This window comes from Aspergillus foveolatus (assembly GCF_047715535.1).
Source record: "Aspergillus foveolatus strain CBS 279.81 unplaced genomic scaffold BDW70scaffold_20, whole genome shotgun sequence".
Lineage (NCBI taxonomy): Eukaryota > Fungi > Ascomycota > Eurotiomycetes > Eurotiales > Aspergillaceae > Aspergillus > Aspergillus foveolatus.
In genome coordinates, this window is record NW_027396084.1 from 400,589 (window position 1) to 416,557 (window position 15,969).

Below are 15,969 nucleotides of genomic sequence, written 5' to 3' on the forward strand. Positions count from 1 at the left end.
TCGGATAGCACGACGCTGACGCTGACGCTGCATGTCCAGTCGTCAAGGCTCGTACTTTAATACAGTCAAAGCAGAGTTCACGGTGGATAATTCAAGCATCTATCAAACAGAATGTCGGTTTCACGCTCGTGCTTCAGCTTTAGGCCTTTACTCTCAGCAGAAATCGATGGTGGGCACCTACCCATGGACCCTTCGGTCTTTACACACATTGAGCGCGGCCTCCATCAGAATCCACAGGGTCTCGCTATTCAGAGTACCCATCAACAGCCGTGTCATCTTTCTGCGCTTGTTCAGACAGGAAGTGGGACTGAAAATGGCGGTGCGCCAAAGTACAATGAGATCGAGAGAAAACCGGGGACATGTCTCGCCTGGACATATACACAACTCCACCACGCCGCGTTACGGATTGCGGCGGGGCTGCTGGCGAGCGATGCCCAGCCAAGCACGAGAATGCTCTTGCTCATCCCCAACGGCGCCGAGTTCTGTCTTCTCCTTTGGACGGCGGTTGTTCTCCGCGTGACGATTGTCTGTCTCCATGAGGAACTGCTGAATGTTGAGCAGCATGATGAGTTACGCAGGATGTTAAAGACTATCAATCCGAGGGTTATTGTTGTGCAGGATGTAAAAGGCGCGGATGTGATCGATGTTGCGTTACGGAATCTACCGCTGGACCCGGATATCCTCAAGATCACTCTATCCGAGCTTGCGGGAAGTCAACAAAACCCAGCCTGGAGATCCCTTCTGTCCCTATCTCTCACGCCAGCTCGTTCAGCATCTGAGACCCAGTCTCTTCTATCCGCTGCTCGCTTGGACCCATCCAACGCAGCCCGTACACACTCCATCCTCTATACGTCAGGAACATCCGGGGTCCCTAAAGGGTGCCCGTTGCACATTTCGGGAATGAGCTACGTTCTCCATTCCCAGTCGTGGCTGGTCAACGCAGAGAACTGCACGCGAGCACTGCAACAAGCGCATCCGTCTCGGGGCATTGCTATTGCACAGACACTCCAGACATGGAGGGAAGGTGGGACAGTAGTCATGACGGGGAATGGCTTCAATGCGGGCGATTTGGTGCATGCGGTAGAAAGGCACGGGGTTAGTTTCGTGGTGCTTACGCCGGCGATGGTTCATCCTGTTGCAGACGAGTTGAAGGGTAGAAAGGGCGCAGCTGAATCTGTCAGGACAGTCCAAGTTGGTGGGGATGCGGTGACACGAGGCGTCCTTGAGAGATGTACGCAATTGTTCCCGAATGCGAGAGTTGTCGTGAATCACGGAATGACGGAGGGTGGAGGGGCCTTTGTTTGGCTTTTCAACAGGCCGAGAGATATTCCGTTCTATGGCGAAATGAGTCCTGTTGGATCCGTTGCACGAGGCGCTGCTGTCAGGATCCATGGCGCAAACGGGATAGTGGCAAGAGGAGAGCTGGGCGAGCTGCATGTCTCCTGCTCAAGTATTATCCCGGGGTATCTGGGTGGAGTTTCAGCCGAGTCGTTTTACGAAGAGGATGGGCGGAGATGGTTCAAAACAGGTGATGTGGGCTTGATGGACAAGCAGGGCGTTGTTTTCATCCTTGGCCGGATGAAGGACATGGTTAATGGGAGAGTGATGCCTGCCCCAATTGAGAGTTGTCTTGAGAAATATACTTCTGCTCAGGTATGGTTTCTTTTATTCTTCTCCCCTACCTCCACCTCACTCGCCTCAGATCTGAGATCTAAATAATTATACCAGACATGCGTGGTAAATGTTGGCGGCCCCTTTGCTGTTCTGGCACGATATACCGGCAAGACAGAGGCCCAGATCAGGAGACATGTTGTGCGCGCACTTGGGAAGAGCAACGCGTTGAACGGAGTAGTTTATCTGCACCAGTTGGGGCTGGAAAGGTTTCCAGTCAATGGGACGCATAAGATTGCTCGTGGGGACGTGGAGGGAGCTGTACTGGCCTATTTGCAGACTGAGCCCACTTGTTGATAGAACTATGCCTATAGACGGAAAGACGTCAAGACATGGCTCCAACTAGCCGACCCGGATTGTCCTACTAGACATTCTAATTACTACCATTTCATATCCTCCGGAATCTCTAACTCAAGTTCCAAATCCGGAACACCCCCCGCAACCTCCTTAAACCAGCCAACCTCAAGGACCCCATCATACCAGCTACACAGGGCCTCAAACCTCTCCTGCATGGATTTCCTAAACGCCGCAAACGCTCCCATGAGCAGACTTGCGGTGAAATAATCCGCTATCGTTATACTCTCCCCCACAAGATATCTGCTGCGCTTCAGATGCTCATCTAAGTACTTGCAACGCTGCAGCATCGCACGCAGCGAGTCTCCGTCATCTTGCCGGATTATCTGCCGTTGCCCGATGCGTGGGAGGAAGACGCCGCCGACTGCTGGGAAGAGGTCGGAGTTTGCAAAAGACATCCATTGGAGGATCCTGAGCGAGGAGCGTTCGTCATAGCCTAGGAGGGATTTTGCTATCGGGTCCTGACTCTGGGACGCAACTGCTCAGCATGGACATGTCAGTCCTCTTTCATTGACCAGGGAGTATTGGGACAGAGTACAGTAAAGAGTCAACGGAATACATTCACTCAGCACGAACCCGTCCGCGCCTACAAAAGTAGGGACCTGCCCGAGCGGGTTATATCTGCATAGCTCCTCAAATGTCTCTTTATTCTTCCTTTCTGCGTGGATGATTTTGACGTCGAGGTTGTGGAGCTTTGCAAGAGCGAGGAGGGTCGTCGCGCGAGGCGTTGGCTGTCAGAATCTCAAGGTTAGCTAAACCCCCCAGATCTAATCTTGGGCCCTGAGGCGTAAGAACATACATTATGGGTGTAGAGTGTTCCGAACGACATTTGTGCGGTCTGGTCTGTTTGACAATGATAATGCGGGTGGCATGGGCTGTCGGTGATTATATCTACGCCGTTGTACCGGAACCCGGGGGTCTGCGACTGCGATACGCTCGATGAACTCCGAAATTTCGGGGGCCGGGGTTGAGGTTGCACTGCAGATCTTGGTATCCAGCATCTAGCACGGTATAGTTTGTATCTTTGAGACATTTGAGACATATTGAAGTCTGAGAACGACCGTTTAGGCTACGGTACCCGACTGCCATATCTCTCTATACGAGTGCTTTATAAACAACCAACCACCATCAACCATAATCCTCACGGCACCGTACTGGTTACCGGATACTGAATTCTGAATATTATCAATCGAAATGCCTCCGGCCACTTACGCCGTTCTGGGCGCAACCGGCAATACCGGCACGGCTCTGATCCAGAATCTGCTCTCCTCACCATCCTTAGACACGCACATAAACGCCTACTGTCGAAACAAGCCCAAGCTCCTAAATCTCTTGCCCGAGCTCAACGACACGAAAAATGTGACTATCTTCGAAGGCTCCATCACCGACTTATCCCTCATCACCGCATGCATACGCAACACACGTGCGGTCTTCTTGACCGTCACTTCAAACGACAATATCCCCGGATGCCGACTGAGTCAGGACTCGGTGCAGACGGTCCTCGAGGCACTCCAGCAGATCCGTACAGCGGAACCGAATGCAGTCCTGCCGAAGTTGGTCCTTCTCTCCTCCGCGACGATAGATCCGCACCTAAGCCGCAAAATGCCCTCATGGTTCTTACCGATTATGAAAACAGCCGCGAGTAACGTCTACGCCGATCTGATCAAGGCAGAGCAGATGCTGCGAGCGAACGAGTCCTGGGTCACAAGCATTTTCATCAAGCCCGCCGGCTTGAGCGTGGACATTCAGCGCGGCCACAAACTCGACTTTGACGAGCAGGAGTCGTTCATCTCGTACCTGGATCTGGCGGCTGCTATGCTTGAGGCGGCAAATGATACAGATGGGATGTATGATGGGAGGAATGTCTCTGTGGTTAATACGGGCGGCAAGGCGAGGTTCCCGCCTGGAACTCCGAAATGTATTATTGTTGGCTTGCTCAGGCATTTCTTCCCGGGATTGCATCGGTTTCTGCCGACGACGGGGCCTTCCTAATGGTCTGGGATTTTAGCCTGGGGTATGTAATATTGGTCCTCTAGGAGTGGACGCTTTTGGTTATTAGATGGGACAATTTTATGGATTCCCAACACCGCAAGACGTAGCCCTGCTCGAGGTTAAGGCCTCAGTCACTCATTCGTACTATTCAAGTTCGGCGTACCTTTGCCGTTTGCTAGATATAGGGAGCCAGTCCAGTCCACAATATGTGAATATGGCTGCTCGGTCATCGGGCTTCGAGGTCTCGTTATCCGAAGCTAACTGTGCAGTATATATCTTTGGGCTCAGGACATTAAAGCAGTAAGCAAGACCCAACCATCTACCATACCAAGTCAACGAGAGAGCATGAATACGGCGTTAAAAATGTCCTCCTCGATCAATATTCTCTCGACCAAACTCGGCCAGAACATCTACGCCCAAACCCCCCCATCCCAGACTCTCTCTCTAACAAATCACCTCCTCCAAAAGAATCACGATACGCTGCACATCTTTTTCCGCGATCTCAACGGCCATAACCACCTGGTCCATAACCTTCTCACTCGACTAGTGCTGGGTGCAACCCCAGAGCAACTCCAAACCGCCTACGACGATGACCTTCCAACTCAGCGCGCCATTCCGCCTCTCGTCCCTTCTATCGTGGAAAAGCTATCTGACAAATCCTACTTTGAGTCCCAGATTACGCAGATTGACCAGTATACAAACTTCCTACGTTTCTTCGAAGGGGAAATCGACCGGCGAGGCTCATGGAAGGACGTCGTGAACGAGTACATCTTCTCGCGCTCGCCCATTGCTGAGAAGATCCTCCCACTCATGTACGACGGCGCCTTCCACTCAATCATCCATCTCGGGCTTGGAGTCGAGTTCGAACAGCCAGGGATCATCGCCGAGGCATTGGCGCAGGCCGCAGCGCACGACTCTTTTGGGACCGATTACTTCTTCCTCACGGCCGAAAAGCGAGCTACTGAGCGAAACGAAGAGGGAGAGACTCTCGTGAAGCTTCTACAGAGAATCAGGGACACACCCAAACTTGTCGAAGCCGGACGCGTCCATGGCCTCATTGGGACGATGAAGATGAGAAAGTCTATTCTCGTCAATGCAGCCGATGAGATTATAGACATTGCGTCGAGGTTTAAGGTCACCGAGGAAACGCTCGCGAGAAAGACTGCCGAGATGCTAAACCTCTGTGCTTACTTGGCTGGTGCGGCGCAGAGGACGAAGGACGGCTATGAGCCAAAGATTGACTTTTTCTTCATGCACTGCGTGACAAGCAGTATCTTCTTCTCTATTCTCGGGCGTCAGGACTGGATTTCCATGCGGGATAGAGTAAGGTTAGTCGAGTGGAAGGGCCGGCTGGATCTGATGTGGTATGCTCTCTGCGGTGTCCCCGAGCTTGATTTCGAATTTGTGAAAACCTATAGGGGGAAGAGAACGGGGGATATGTCCTGGAAGGAATTGTTTGCGACTGTTAATGAGCAGCATGATGATGGGCATGTGGCGAAGTTTGTGCGGGCGCTGAAGAACGGGGAGGAGGTTTGCGGGCAGTTTGAGAATGGAGAGGAGTTTATGGTCAAGGGGGATATGTGGTTGAGGATTGCGAGGATGGCGTATGAGACGACGATTGAGACGAACATGCAAAATCGGTGGGTGGTTATGGCAGGCATGGACGGGGCTTGGAAGGACTTCAAGGCGCAGTCGTCTGCTTGATTAGATACATACACAGTGCTGTATATGGGGTCTTTCCTTGGTCATCTAGTACGGTCTCAATAAGCCAAAAGTGACTCTACTTTCTACTCTTTACAGGTCTATTGATAGCAGTCAGGTAATCTATGCAACCACAAGAGTTCAATTTGACTTCCCGGTCTCAACTCAGAGAATCCTAGGTCCATGGCAGGACTTTCAAACGCCTATCCATGATTGCATCGAGCTCCTTTTTCCAAACACCTTAAGATCATTGCTTGTGAGCGTCAGTTTACCTTTTTGGCTATGTCGGGTTCTCGGGCTGGATCTTGGCGCTATTCCATATTAAGTGGGTTAACGTAGAAAATTTCTACGCTAACCTCACTCTGGCTAGACGGCCTGAACACCGGGATATTCCCACGTGACGGCATTCTTTTCAACTTCAAGCCCTACAAGCGCGCCCTACCCCTAAGCCCTCATTGCTGATCCTGGAAGCATCATCTCCATGTCAGCGCCTACTCCTCCCGTCATGGCCGATGCCAGTGCATCAGGACCCTCCGTTGACACGCAGGGAGCATCCGACCTCCCTGCCTCGCCGGTGCCCAAAGAGGAGGGTCACCATGGTAAGCCACCTAGCCGCATTCACTGCCTGACTCCGGCAGTAACACCACCCCAGTCTATTCACTCAACCCAATGACTTACTTTTGTCACACTAGAACTCCCCAAGCTGTTTCATCCCATCGAGGATGATTCTCTCTCGCCGCGGGCATCCAAAAAGCGTCGGCTTGACGAACCGGAGGACTCCGTAGCGGAAACGACAACGGCAACACCACCGTCCCAGCAGCCTCAAGAGCCGTCCCGGGAACCGTCGCAGCAAACGGAGCAGAACCAATTCCAGCAACAACACACGCATCTCCTTCCTGGTGCTGGAGACCAGATTGAAGAAGAATTGGCATCGGCCCTTGCCGCGGGGGTCGTCGATTCGGTGGAAACTGCGGATAGCAAGAATGGTCAGGTCGAGATTGGAGCAAGTCCTGTGCAAGAGCAAAACACGAATATCGACTCGGACGTAGCTACTGTGATCTCGAACATCATGAATCATTCCGAGCGTGTCGAGGAGCAGTGCGCCATGGGCCCCCAGCAGTTGCCGGATTTGTCCGGTCAGGGCGCCCCCAAGGGGATGGTTTTTGTCAAGGCCAATTCGCATCTAAAAATTCAGAGTTTACCCATTCTTGATAATCTGGTGAGTTTCCCCATTCAGGCTCAGAGTTTTGGTTAGGAAGCTAATTTGCAGTCCACACAAATTCTGTCGCTGCTCGCCAAGTCCACGTACCAAGATATTACCTCCTTCGTATCTGAGCCGGAGTCAGAGAATGGTCAGGCGTACGCTACGATGCGGTCGCTGTTTGACCACACGAAAAAGGTCTATTCAACCAAGAAATCGTTCCTCTCGCCCACGGAGCTCGAGCTCACTGAACCTTCGCAAGTCGACATCATCCGCAAAGCGAACCTGGCATCGTTTGTCTCCAGCATCTTTGGTACTCAGGAGATCAGCTTTTCTGAGCTCAACGATAATTTTCTCGACGTGTTTGTCCCCGAAGGTGGACGGCTCCTCAAACAGCAAGGTGCTCTCTTTCTTGAGATGAAGACCCAAGCGTTCATCGCGTCGATGAACAACACCGAGCGTACCCGCACTGAATTGCTTTATACTTTGTTCCCGGATAATCTTGAGCAGCAACTCCTCGATAGACGACCCGGAACGCGTCAGCTGGCTCCGAGCGAGACCGACTTTGTCAACCGTGCACATTCGCGCCGTGAAATATTGCTTAATGATATCAACAATGAGGAGGCCATGAAAGCTTTACCAGACAAATACCACTGGGAGGACTTTCTCCGGGACCTCAGCTCGTATATTACAAAGAACTTCGATACCATCAACAACCAACAGGTTAGACTCTACGTACGGTTTCAAACAAATAGATCGCTAATGCGGATTAGTCAAAGAAGATCACAAAAGGACGGCAACCGTCTTCATCAAATGGTGACTCTGAACCGCCTAGTGCGCCTTTTCAGAGCCAGTTTCCTGTCGCCACGCAGGCGCCGGAGGTCCCAGTCGATAAAAACATGCACGGTGACCTGGTTGCACGTGCCGCCCGAGCTGCGCAGATTGCGCTACAGGGTCACGGGCTTAGACGCTCTCAGCAGCAGGCCCAGCAGGCCCAGCAGCAGCAACAACAGCAGCAACAAGCCCAGCAGCAGGCTCAGCAGCAGCAACAGGCTCAGCAGCAGGCTCAGCAATATCAGCAGCAGCAGCAACAGCAACAGCAACAGCAACAGCAACAGCAACAACAGGCTCAGCAGCAGCAGCAGCAGGCGCCCCAGCAGGGCATCCAGATTCTACAAGGATATACTCCCGCGCAGCAACCGTACCAGAGCAGCCCAGCTCCTTCGGGATATCAACAGTCTCAGACATATAACTTTCAACAGAGCCCAATGCAGACAAACTTCCAGCAGTACAACCACCCCTCGCCATCGCCAATACCCGGTCGACCTAACTCATCTACTGCCAACCACGGCTATATGCCCGGCATTCCCCACTACTCTCAATCTCAGCCGACACAAGTTCTCTATGAGCGCGCCCGGATGGCCGCATCCGCCAAATCCTCTCCCAGCAGCCGCAAGTCTGGCCTTCCCAGCCAACGCCGCCCATGGACGACTGAAGAAGAAAACGCCCTCATGGCTGGCCTCGACCGCGTCAAGGGTCCCCACTGGAGTCAGATCCTGGCCATGTTCGGCCCCGGCGGTACGATTAGCGAAGCTCTCAAGGACCGCAACCAAGTGCAACTTAAAGATAAAGCTCGAAACTTAAAGCTCTTCTTCCTTAAAAGTGGGATTGAGGTGCCTTACTACCTCAAATTCGTCACGGGTGAGTTGAAAACGCGTGCTCCAGCACAAGCCGCCAAACGTGAGGCTCGCGAGCGCCAGAAGAAACAAGGGGAGGAGGATAAGGCACATGTCGAGGGGATCAAGGGCATGATGGCGCTGGCGGGGGCGCATCCGCAGCAGGTCGGCCATCCTCATCATGGAGTCCCTGGAGTTCCGCACCACGGCCACGAGAGCATGTCTGCGTCGCCGATGCCGCCAGATCCAAACTTTGATCAGACGGCGGAGCAAAATCTCATGCAGACGCTGGGGAAGGAAGTCCACGGAGAGTCATTCGGACAGCCTGGGCAGCCTGGGCACCCGGGGCATCATCCTGAGAATATGCATATGGGGCAATGATGGGGAAGCGGTGTAAAACATGGTGTAACAATATTATCATATCAGCGGATATTCTACTGTGGTTTTATCCTGTTATCTTGTCTACGTCTAGTTCTTAATGCACTGTACTCCTACCCAGCCTTTAAATATGGTAGCGTAGTCCGTCAGTCCGTCAGTCAGTCAAAGTGGGTCCGGAACCGCCTCAAAACAGCTTGGAACCTGCTCAGCTTAAATTCGCTCTCAAATTGTCCTCATACTTCTGTCAAGAAGTGCTTAATACCAATTCACCACATCAATAGCGTGCTCATTGCATTGTCAACGATTGTCGATCGAGTTTCTGCCCTAGCGTAAATCGAGTGAACTGTCACCCCTGCCGCCAAACACCGCCAACGCAACTTCCCCCTCACAATGTCGGACACCAAACCACCCTCATCCCTACCACAATCCCAACCTCCGCCGAACTCACAAGATCAATTATCTGAAGCAACCGTCGTTCCGAAACTCGAGCCGGACTCAGACGCTACCGCCCTCGATACCTCCATCGGACAAGAAGCCGTTATGGCCGGGCCCAACGATAATTCCGCCGCTGCGGGCGCAGACGCAGGAGCAGGAGCAGCACCCGGAGCAGGCGTTGGCGACGACCAGATTGGGAACCCCGTGCAAGCGCCGACCTCCGTTGATGCAGCGGCGACATCAAAAAAGGAGACCTCGCTACGCGAGTTCCTTGGGAAGATGGATGATTATGCGCCTATTGTACGTCCTCCATTACCATACTCATTCTGCACCCATTACGAAAGATGTATATGCTAATGCATCCACTGTGAATATAGATCCCCGACGCAGTAACAGCTCACTACCTCACTCTCGCCGGCCTCCCACCACCGGGCCACGGACCGAACCAAACACCTCCACACCTGGCGCGACTACTCGCCCTTGCAACGCAAAAGTTTATCGCGGATATCGCAGCCGACTCGTACCAGTATGCGCGCATCCGGGCCTCAAATTCCTCGTCCGCGAGTAACCCCATGGGAAGTCTGAATGCAGCGTCGGGGCTGGGTCTAGCCGGGGCTGGTGGTGCGGGTGCTGGCGGTGCTGGCGGTGCGGGAGCTGGAGGCGCAGGGGAGACGGGTAAAGGAGGCAGCAAGGCCGGCACGCATTTGGGAATTCAGCGGCCGGGTTTTGGGGGTGGTGGATCGGGAGGAAGTGGGCAGGGACGGACAGTGCTCACCATGGAAGATTTGGGGATGGCGGTTGCAGAGTATGGGGTTAGTGTTAAGCGGGGAGAGTTCTATCGGTGACTCCTCCCATTTTTATGGGTGTTCAGGATTGGCTGGGTTTTTTTTTTTTTCTGGATTCTGGATTTGATATGGCGTTTGGGGGAATCGAAGAATTTCCGGCGTTAAGGGGTCAACATATTTCCATATAGGATTGTGATCTGTATGGACAGCCAACAAGCCAAGTCTTTCACTACATGATGAACTCCTGGGATTTTTTAATGCAAGCCGGTGACATACTGCTTGCTTACTGGCTTCAGTTACCTTGCCAATTAGTCGGTGCAAAGTTGACCGCAGACACTGGTCAAAGTTCATAATCTTTGTCAACAGTCCCAGACATCCCATCTTACATAGACAGCAACTACAAACTGTAGATGCGCATTGCTTGACAAATCAGGACCTTCGAAATGTAGCCTGTATTGGCACAACCCAATAAAATAGATATGCAGATAGTTATACACTCCCTCCTCAAGGCTCACGGACGGGACAGACAATGTTGCAAACCGCTAGTAAAGTAAGAAAATCCCAGCCAAAACCAAATAAGACACCCATCCATTTCACCCATTGATCGCATCCACGATAATAAACCCGATCACCTGTTCTTCGAGTGCTTGTATGTGAACCTCTTCCGCGTCCTATACCAAACAGTAAAGTCAGCCAGTCATCTTCCATATCCCTTGCTTTAACAGTTCGTAATCCATTAAAAGCATCAGACTCCACCAAGGCGTCGGTCCGTATCCAAATACATCTCGACCCTAGCCGAGCACAAGAACGGATAAGATAGGAAGAAACATACGGCGCGAACTCCCCCAATTTCCTCCCAACCATCTCATCTGTTATCAACACATCCTGATACGTCTTGCCGTTGTGCACGGAGAAGCGCAGGCCCACGAAGTTCGGTAGGATCGTAGCGGCCCGTTTTTGCGTTTTGATCGGGGGCGTGCCGGGGGGTGGAGGGAGCTGACGAGGGAGGGGGAGGCTGTTCCATGAAGTCGTTAGCTTTCACTGTTTATGGTTGGTGGGATTGGCCACGTTGGGTGCTCGGTATACGTACGGAACGATGTTCGGGCCTGGAGTCGAGAATCGAGACTGTTAGTTGGACCTGGTACAGTAGGGTGGCAGATGCCGGAGAATATGGAACGTACCCTTCCACACAGAGCGAGCTAGGAGAACTCGTGTAGCGTGCATTTTGAGAACTGAGGATGGGATGTGAATTTGCCTGACTGCGGCTTTGCGGATTGCAGTAAAATGTTGCTGAGCGATTGTATGGTAATTATGTAAGCTACTCACTTGTGTTTATTCGTGCCTCAGGCCACAGTATTTTTTGAGAGATACTGGGGTACGATGCACTCTGCTCCGTCAAATGTAGTAAGCTATTGATAATTATTTGGTCTTCAACTGACTTCTGATGCTGATTATGGAAGTCAGTATTGTTACTGTTCGTCGTCGGGGAAGCCATAGTCTTAACTGCGCCTGTGGTGCTAGGTAATGTATAGATCTATCCATCAAGACCTCAAGACAACCACTGGTTTTGGCAGTAGCCAGTTCAGTCTTGCTACTCAAGTTCACCGCTAATATTGCAACTGCATACTCAGTATTCATTAGCCAATATTCATTTTATGTCTAGTCTATCTTGCTAAAGTCGGCTACAACCGACGTATTACATAGCCTATATCTATTCTTTCTCTGTTTCTCTAGACATTAACAGCAAACTTAGACCACCCCCTGATTATATGCCCAAACTTCCAAAACACATACGGAAGCGGCGTCATTGCCACACTGATGCATGCCAAAATCGTCAACGTGTAATGAACGCCCATGTTCGAGTAGAACGGAATCCCGGCAACAGTCATTCCCCCGGCTGCGCAGTACCGTGAGACCGTCATAAACCCCAGTGCAGATGCAGCATACGTGTCGTATGAATCGATGACGTACATGTAGCTCGATATGAAGACGGTGATGGTTCCGAAGCCGAAGATGGCCGAGGCGATAATGGGGGACCAAATTGAGATTGATTTCTGCCAAAGGCTGGTTAGTACGTGCAAACACTAGAAGTTGGCGGGTTGGTTCTTACGTAGTCAGTCCAACCCATCCAGAATAAACCAATTGGAATCAATGGAGCACCAAGCATTGCAAACCAAAGTCTATTTTCAGGTCGGGTGGGGTGAGACTTCCTGCTGCTTTCGTCGTCGGAGCTCGAAGTCTCAGTTTCCGTCGCATTGCCTTCCGACGAGCCTACCATCATCGGAGAAGCACTGGCGACAGCAAATTCCTTCTTGGTCCACGAATAGACAACAGGCACCCATAGCGAGGCCAGTGCAATACCCACATACATCGCAATCCAAATGACATTCGTAATCCCCTGACTTACCCCGTAGACCTCTTCGAAGATGAACGGGTAGCCGTCAAAGAATGTAAACAACACGATGTATATCACAGTCATGTAGAGCGCGATGAATAGAATGATGGGTTCGTGGACGGTAAGCGTAAACTGGCGCATACAGGCATTTGTAATGCGCGAAAAGAGCGCAATCTTTTGCATATCCATCTCAGATCGGTAGCGATGGTCGCCGGTAAGTTTGCGGTAATGCTTAGCTTTCCACTTTAGCAAGAGAGGCCCGTAGGTCTCTGGTTGCAACAGGACAATCAGCGCCATGACGAGGCCAGACATGATCAGCATAATCCAATTCGTCCATCGCCAAGAAAGCGTGCCCTGGCCCATATAGGAGGCTATGAGTGGCCCCAGAACAGGGCCGCCGAAAGAAGTAATAGCATATAAAGGAAATGCGAGTGTTTTCTCCAGCGGGTTCCATAAGTCAGCAATCGTGCCACCGGCGCAGGTAAGAGGTGGGCAGCCAAAGACACCGGCAAGAAAACGGAAGGCCAGTTGCGCGCCGATGTTAGGAGCAAGGCCACTTGCCATGATGAAGATCATGAAAAGAGTAAGTGAGGCGAGATAGACAGCATTGCGGCCCACGATTTCTGACAAAGGCCCAGATACCAGAGAGCCCGCAGCGAAGCCGAGGAGGTATATTCCAGTTGCTAGCGAAGCAACCACTTCACTGACACCAAATGCTGCGCTGTTCTGAGGCAGGACGGCTGACTCTATCGACGACGCCGCACCAACGGCAAATCCTAGTGCTGATACTATCAACGTAGCGGTAATACGGGTCGCCAAACTGTAATTGTGCGGGTTTGCGGGGTCCTGATGGTTCTCCCAGCCCACGACAAGGACGGTGCTCGAGACCCCATTGGCGTCGATGATGTCCTTTTGCTTGACGCCTGGTGGAAGGGAAAGTGGTCGCAACCTCGATGATTTGTCGTCAGCTACCCCATTGTTGTGCATCGATGTGATGAGGTCATTTCCTCGTTGCTGTGCGTTGAGTGTCCATTCTGGATGCTCGGATAGCTGTTTACGAACGGCCTGGCCGATGCGGCGGTACTGGAGGTATGACTGCATGGCGGAGTCAGTCGCTGGCCATGAGCTGTGAATCGAATCCAGGAAACGAAAGGAAAGCTAGAGTTTTCATACCTGAGCTCAGAGATACGGTGTTCGTGCCGATTGATTGATAATCCACACCTCTATGGAGCGCAATGACTCATAATCCACTGGACAACCCAGTTAAGGTGGGCTCACTCGGATACAACCCATTTCCTGGTCCATCTAGAAGAATCCTGACTGGTTGGAGTTACTCGGTGAGACCGGGAACCCGATTGATGACGGGACACCATGATCATATCAGACGTGGCGGTTACTTTGAATCTCGGTTACGCTGGAGGAAACGACCTGGGAGGAATTTGCTTTTGATTGCTGGAACGTGCAAGCTGGAATGATAAGAGAGTGACCTCAGCGGTCGAGGAAAATTAGGGGAAATTGTCCACACTGATACTGTTAACTCCGAGCTTGTTGGACTCGGACGAGACAACCTTGCCGATGGCGGGTGGATCTTCAGCCTTAGCAGAGCCTACAGAGTGGGTATAAAGACTTAGCACGACCCTCAATTGAGTAATTGCTAAGTTTTTGTATCTACGGGTTTTGGAATTCCTCAAACCCCATTAAAGATATGGCGCATTAATAAATTCTGTCAAAGGAAATCATCATTCCTGTCGTCTAATAAAGGCCTTCACATCCTTGGCAATATTGTAATTAATCACCTTCTTCTGGAAACGCGACATTATATTGGGGAAACATCCTAGAAATGTTAGCAAGCAGAAGCCAGCCATATAGATTGACGTGCCTGCGATCCACAGTACACAATATAGAATATACTCAGCTATAGGGCCCATATCCCGCTTGTTATTCTGCATCTGCTGTGCATTTTCTAAAATCTCCTGCACCCGGGGGTAGCGAATCGTCTCATACTGCTTCGCAGCCGTCGTGATGGCCTCCTTGTTTGTGATAGTATCCGCAGAGTCCTTCTGATATACATCACGGAGAGTATGGCTAAGCAGTATGGCAAGCGCCTCAGCATCTTCCAAGGCCTGCGAGGAGCCTTGCCCAGATGTAGATGGGAGAGCATGCGCTGCGTCGCCAATTAGGACAACGCCGTCTTTCTCCCACGTGGGAAGTTGAGGGGTCGTCCATGTTGGGTACATGCTCCTAACCTGTAACGAAGGCAGAATCTTCTGAATGACCGGGTCTTTCCACTGCGCATGTCTCTCGCGTAGTTGTTTTGCGACGGCGTCCATGTCCAGGGACTTAGGGTCGGGACATTCGTCCACGGCGTATGTTGACCACCATGCCAAGGTCTCTCCAGGCTCGGAAACGTCGTATGCCGAGCCCCTATGCAGTGCGGACGAGGCGCTGTTCGAGTAAAAGTACCCGAAGAACCCATTGCCGCCAAAGACCAGGTTCATCGAGCCCTTTTCGACCAGACCTTGTACTTGTTTCGTAGAGATAAAGCCGCCAACGCCAACAAGGCCCCTGAAGCGTCAGCAATTCCCACGATTATTGGGGCTTCTCACGCACTGGTATTCGGGCTTGCATATCTGCTGGTTGGGGAACAAGGCCTGTTTCGTGATCCCTTTAACTCCATCGGCACCAATGACCAAGTCTGCCTCAACAGGCGGACTCCCGTTCGCAAAGTACACCACATTGCTTCCATGCTCGTTCGCGACAACCTTCGACACCCGCTTCGTTTGTATATCGCAACTGGGGACCCTTCTTCGCAAGTTACTCAACAATGAATGCCGGCTTATCCCAAGCAGATGCATGCGTTTTCCGTCCCGTGATGGGTCAGGATTCGCACTGGGATCCATTTTTAGAAGCAATGTTCCATTCTTTGATTTCATATTCTGGTGCGCGATAACATATCCGCCGCAAACATTATCACGGAGGGTTTCCTCATCCAGCCGTTCCAGAACTTTGAGACCGTTGGGGAAGAGCCCGAGTCCGCCGCCGACGACTGGCGTGGAGGAATGGGTTTGACCATCGCAATTTTCATCCTTTGTGTCTATACCTGTGTCGTAAGCTTCGTAGATGATTATCTCGTGCTGAGAGGATGTATTGGGATGGGGAAGATGCTTTTTGAGTTGGAGATATACTGCGCAGCCAGAGATGCCGCATCCGATGATGATGATCCTCATGGCCCGAGATATTTATATTTCAGTAACATGCTTGCCTTGTGGGAATAGAAGAATACCTGTTCCATCGTGAGGTTGGCCTGAAAGGAGCTGAAATAGGACTAAAGAGCTGAGTTGTGCTGCCTGGAAGGCTGGTCCTCGTGACGTGCCTGGTTTC

At 51.7% G+C, this 15,969-nt stretch overlaps 9 protein-coding genes across 9 annotated transcripts; 5 read left to right on the forward strand and 4 right to left on the reverse strand.

The window, feature by feature from the left end:
- Positions 1 to 31: 31 nt before the first annotated feature.
- Positions 32 to 1,968, forward strand: BDW70DRAFT_167827 (uncharacterized protein; the record flags this gene model as incomplete). The annotated part of the gene is made up of 3 exons (XM_073742323.1): positions 32 to 51; positions 138 to 1,602; positions 1,729 to 1,968. 3 exons carry the CDS (start codon positions 32 to 34, stop codon positions 1,966 to 1,968), a joined length of 1,725 nt encoding a protein of 574 aa, XP_073596659.1.
- Positions 1,969 to 2,051: 83 nt separating this feature from the next.
- Positions 2,052 to 2,854, reverse strand: BDW70DRAFT_159481 (glutathione S-transferase family protein; the record flags this gene model as incomplete). Its single annotated transcript, XM_073740699.1, has 3 exons — positions 2,052 to 2,503; positions 2,564 to 2,756; positions 2,825 to 2,854. 3 exons carry the CDS (start codon positions 2,852 to 2,854, stop codon positions 2,052 to 2,054), a joined length of 675 nt encoding a protein of 224 aa, XP_073596660.1.
- A 365-nt stretch (positions 2,855 to 3,219) lies between these two features.
- Positions 3,220 to 4,017, forward strand: BDW70DRAFT_159482 (NAD(P)-dependent oxidoreductase; the record flags this gene model as incomplete). Its single annotated transcript, XM_073740700.1, has 1 exon — positions 3,220 to 4,017. The coding sequence occupies one exon, from the start codon at positions 3,220 to 3,222 to the stop codon at positions 4,015 to 4,017; it is 798 nt and encodes a 265-aa protein (XP_073596661.1).
- A 363-nt stretch (positions 4,018 to 4,380) lies between these two features.
- On the forward strand, positions 4,381 to 5,721 carry BDW70DRAFT_159483 (questin oxidase family protein; the record flags this gene model as incomplete). The annotated part of the gene is made up of 1 exon (XM_073740701.1): positions 4,381 to 5,721. One exon carries the CDS (start codon positions 4,381 to 4,383, stop codon positions 5,719 to 5,721), a length of 1,341 nt encoding a protein of 446 aa, XP_073596662.1.
- A 461-nt stretch (positions 5,722 to 6,182) lies between these two features.
- Positions 6,183 to 9,005, forward strand: BDW70DRAFT_167832 (putative MYB DNA binding protein (Tbf1)). Its single transcript, XM_073742324.1, has 4 exons — positions 6,183 to 6,317; positions 6,411 to 6,937; positions 6,989 to 7,642; positions 7,693 to 9,005. The coding sequence occupies exons 1-4, from the start codon at positions 6,200 to 6,202 to the stop codon at positions 8,974 to 8,976; spliced, it is 2,583 nt and encodes an 860-aa protein (XP_073596663.1). The 5' UTR covers positions 6,183 to 6,199; the 3' UTR covers positions 8,977 to 9,005.
- A 211-nt stretch (positions 9,006 to 9,216) lies between these two features.
- Positions 9,217 to 10,325, forward strand: BDW70DRAFT_135188 (putative TFIID and and SAGA complex TAF10 subunit). Its single transcript, XM_073736645.1, has 2 exons — positions 9,217 to 9,708; positions 9,786 to 10,325. The coding sequence occupies exons 1-2, from the start codon at positions 9,364 to 9,366 to the stop codon at positions 10,251 to 10,253; spliced, it is 813 nt and encodes a 270-aa protein (XP_073596664.1). The 5' UTR covers positions 9,217 to 9,363; the 3' UTR covers positions 10,254 to 10,325.
- Positions 10,326 to 10,554: 229 nt separating this feature from the next.
- BDW70DRAFT_135190 (S19 family ribosomal protein) lies at positions 10,555 to 11,438 on the reverse strand. Its single transcript, XM_073736646.1, has 4 exons — positions 11,375 to 11,438; positions 11,284 to 11,299; positions 11,026 to 11,208; positions 10,555 to 10,864 (listed from the first exon to the last, which is right to left on the reverse strand). Exons 1-4 carry the CDS (start codon positions 11,415 to 11,417, stop codon positions 10,822 to 10,824), a joined length of 285 nt encoding a protein of 94 aa, XP_073596665.1. The 5' UTR covers positions 11,418 to 11,438; the 3' UTR covers positions 10,555 to 10,821.
- Positions 11,439 to 11,820: 382 nt separating this feature from the next.
- BDW70DRAFT_135193 (MFS transporter) lies at positions 11,821 to 13,731 on the reverse strand. Its single transcript, XM_073736647.1, has 2 exons — positions 12,304 to 13,731; positions 11,821 to 12,247 (listed from the first exon to the last, which is right to left on the reverse strand). Exons 1-2 carry the CDS (start codon positions 13,687 to 13,689, stop codon positions 11,924 to 11,926), a joined length of 1,710 nt encoding a protein of 569 aa, XP_073596666.1. The 5' UTR covers positions 13,690 to 13,731; the 3' UTR covers positions 11,821 to 11,923.
- A 645-nt stretch (positions 13,732 to 14,376) lies between these two features.
- Positions 14,377 to 15,815, reverse strand: BDW70DRAFT_149873 (FAD-dependent oxidoreductase; the record flags this gene model as incomplete). Its single annotated transcript, XM_073739078.1, has 3 exons — positions 14,377 to 14,422; positions 14,500 to 15,153; positions 15,199 to 15,815. The coding sequence occupies 3 exons, from the start codon at positions 15,813 to 15,815 to the stop codon at positions 14,377 to 14,379; spliced, it is 1,317 nt and encodes a 438-aa protein (XP_073596667.1).
- Between the last annotated feature and the right edge of the window lie 154 nt (positions 15,816 to 15,969).

Bases quoted from the DNA above. Each gene is read 5' to 3' on its own strand.
- BDW70DRAFT_167832 (XM_073742324.1), top strand. From the start codon at position 6,200: ATGTCAGCGCCTACTCCTCCCGTCATGGCCGATGCCAGTGCATCAGGA. The intron at 6,938-6,988 runs GTGAGTTTCCCC...GCTAATTTGCAG, and splicing joins TACCCATTCTTGATAATCTG to TCCACACAAATTCTGTCGCT. The intron at 7,643-7,692 runs GTTAGACTCTAC...AATGCGGATTAG, and splicing joins ATACCATCAACAACCAACAG to TCAAAGAAGATCACAAAAGG.
- BDW70DRAFT_135190 (XM_073736646.1), bottom strand. From the start codon at position 11,417: ATGCACGCTACACGAGTTCTCCTAGCTCGCTCTGTGTGGAAGG. The intron at 10,865-11,025 runs GTATGTTTCTTC...TGTTTGGTATAG, and splicing joins AAATTGGGGGAGTTCGCGCC to GACGCGGAAGAGGTTCACAT.
- BDW70DRAFT_135193 (XM_073736647.1), bottom strand. From the start codon at position 13,689: ATGCAGTCATACCTCCAGTACCGCCGCATCGGCCAGGCCGTTCGTAAA. The intron at 12,248-12,303 runs GTAAGAACCAAC...AGCCTTTGGCAG, and splicing joins GGATGGGTTGGACTGACTAC to AAATCAATCTCAATTTGGTC.
- BDW70DRAFT_135188 (XM_073736645.1), top strand. From the start codon at position 9,364: ATGTCGGACACCAAACCACCCTCATCCCTACCACAATCCCAACCTCCG. The intron at 9,709-9,785 runs GTACGTCCTCCA...CTGTGAATATAG, and splicing joins TGGATGATTATGCGCCTATT to ATCCCCGACGCAGTAACAGC.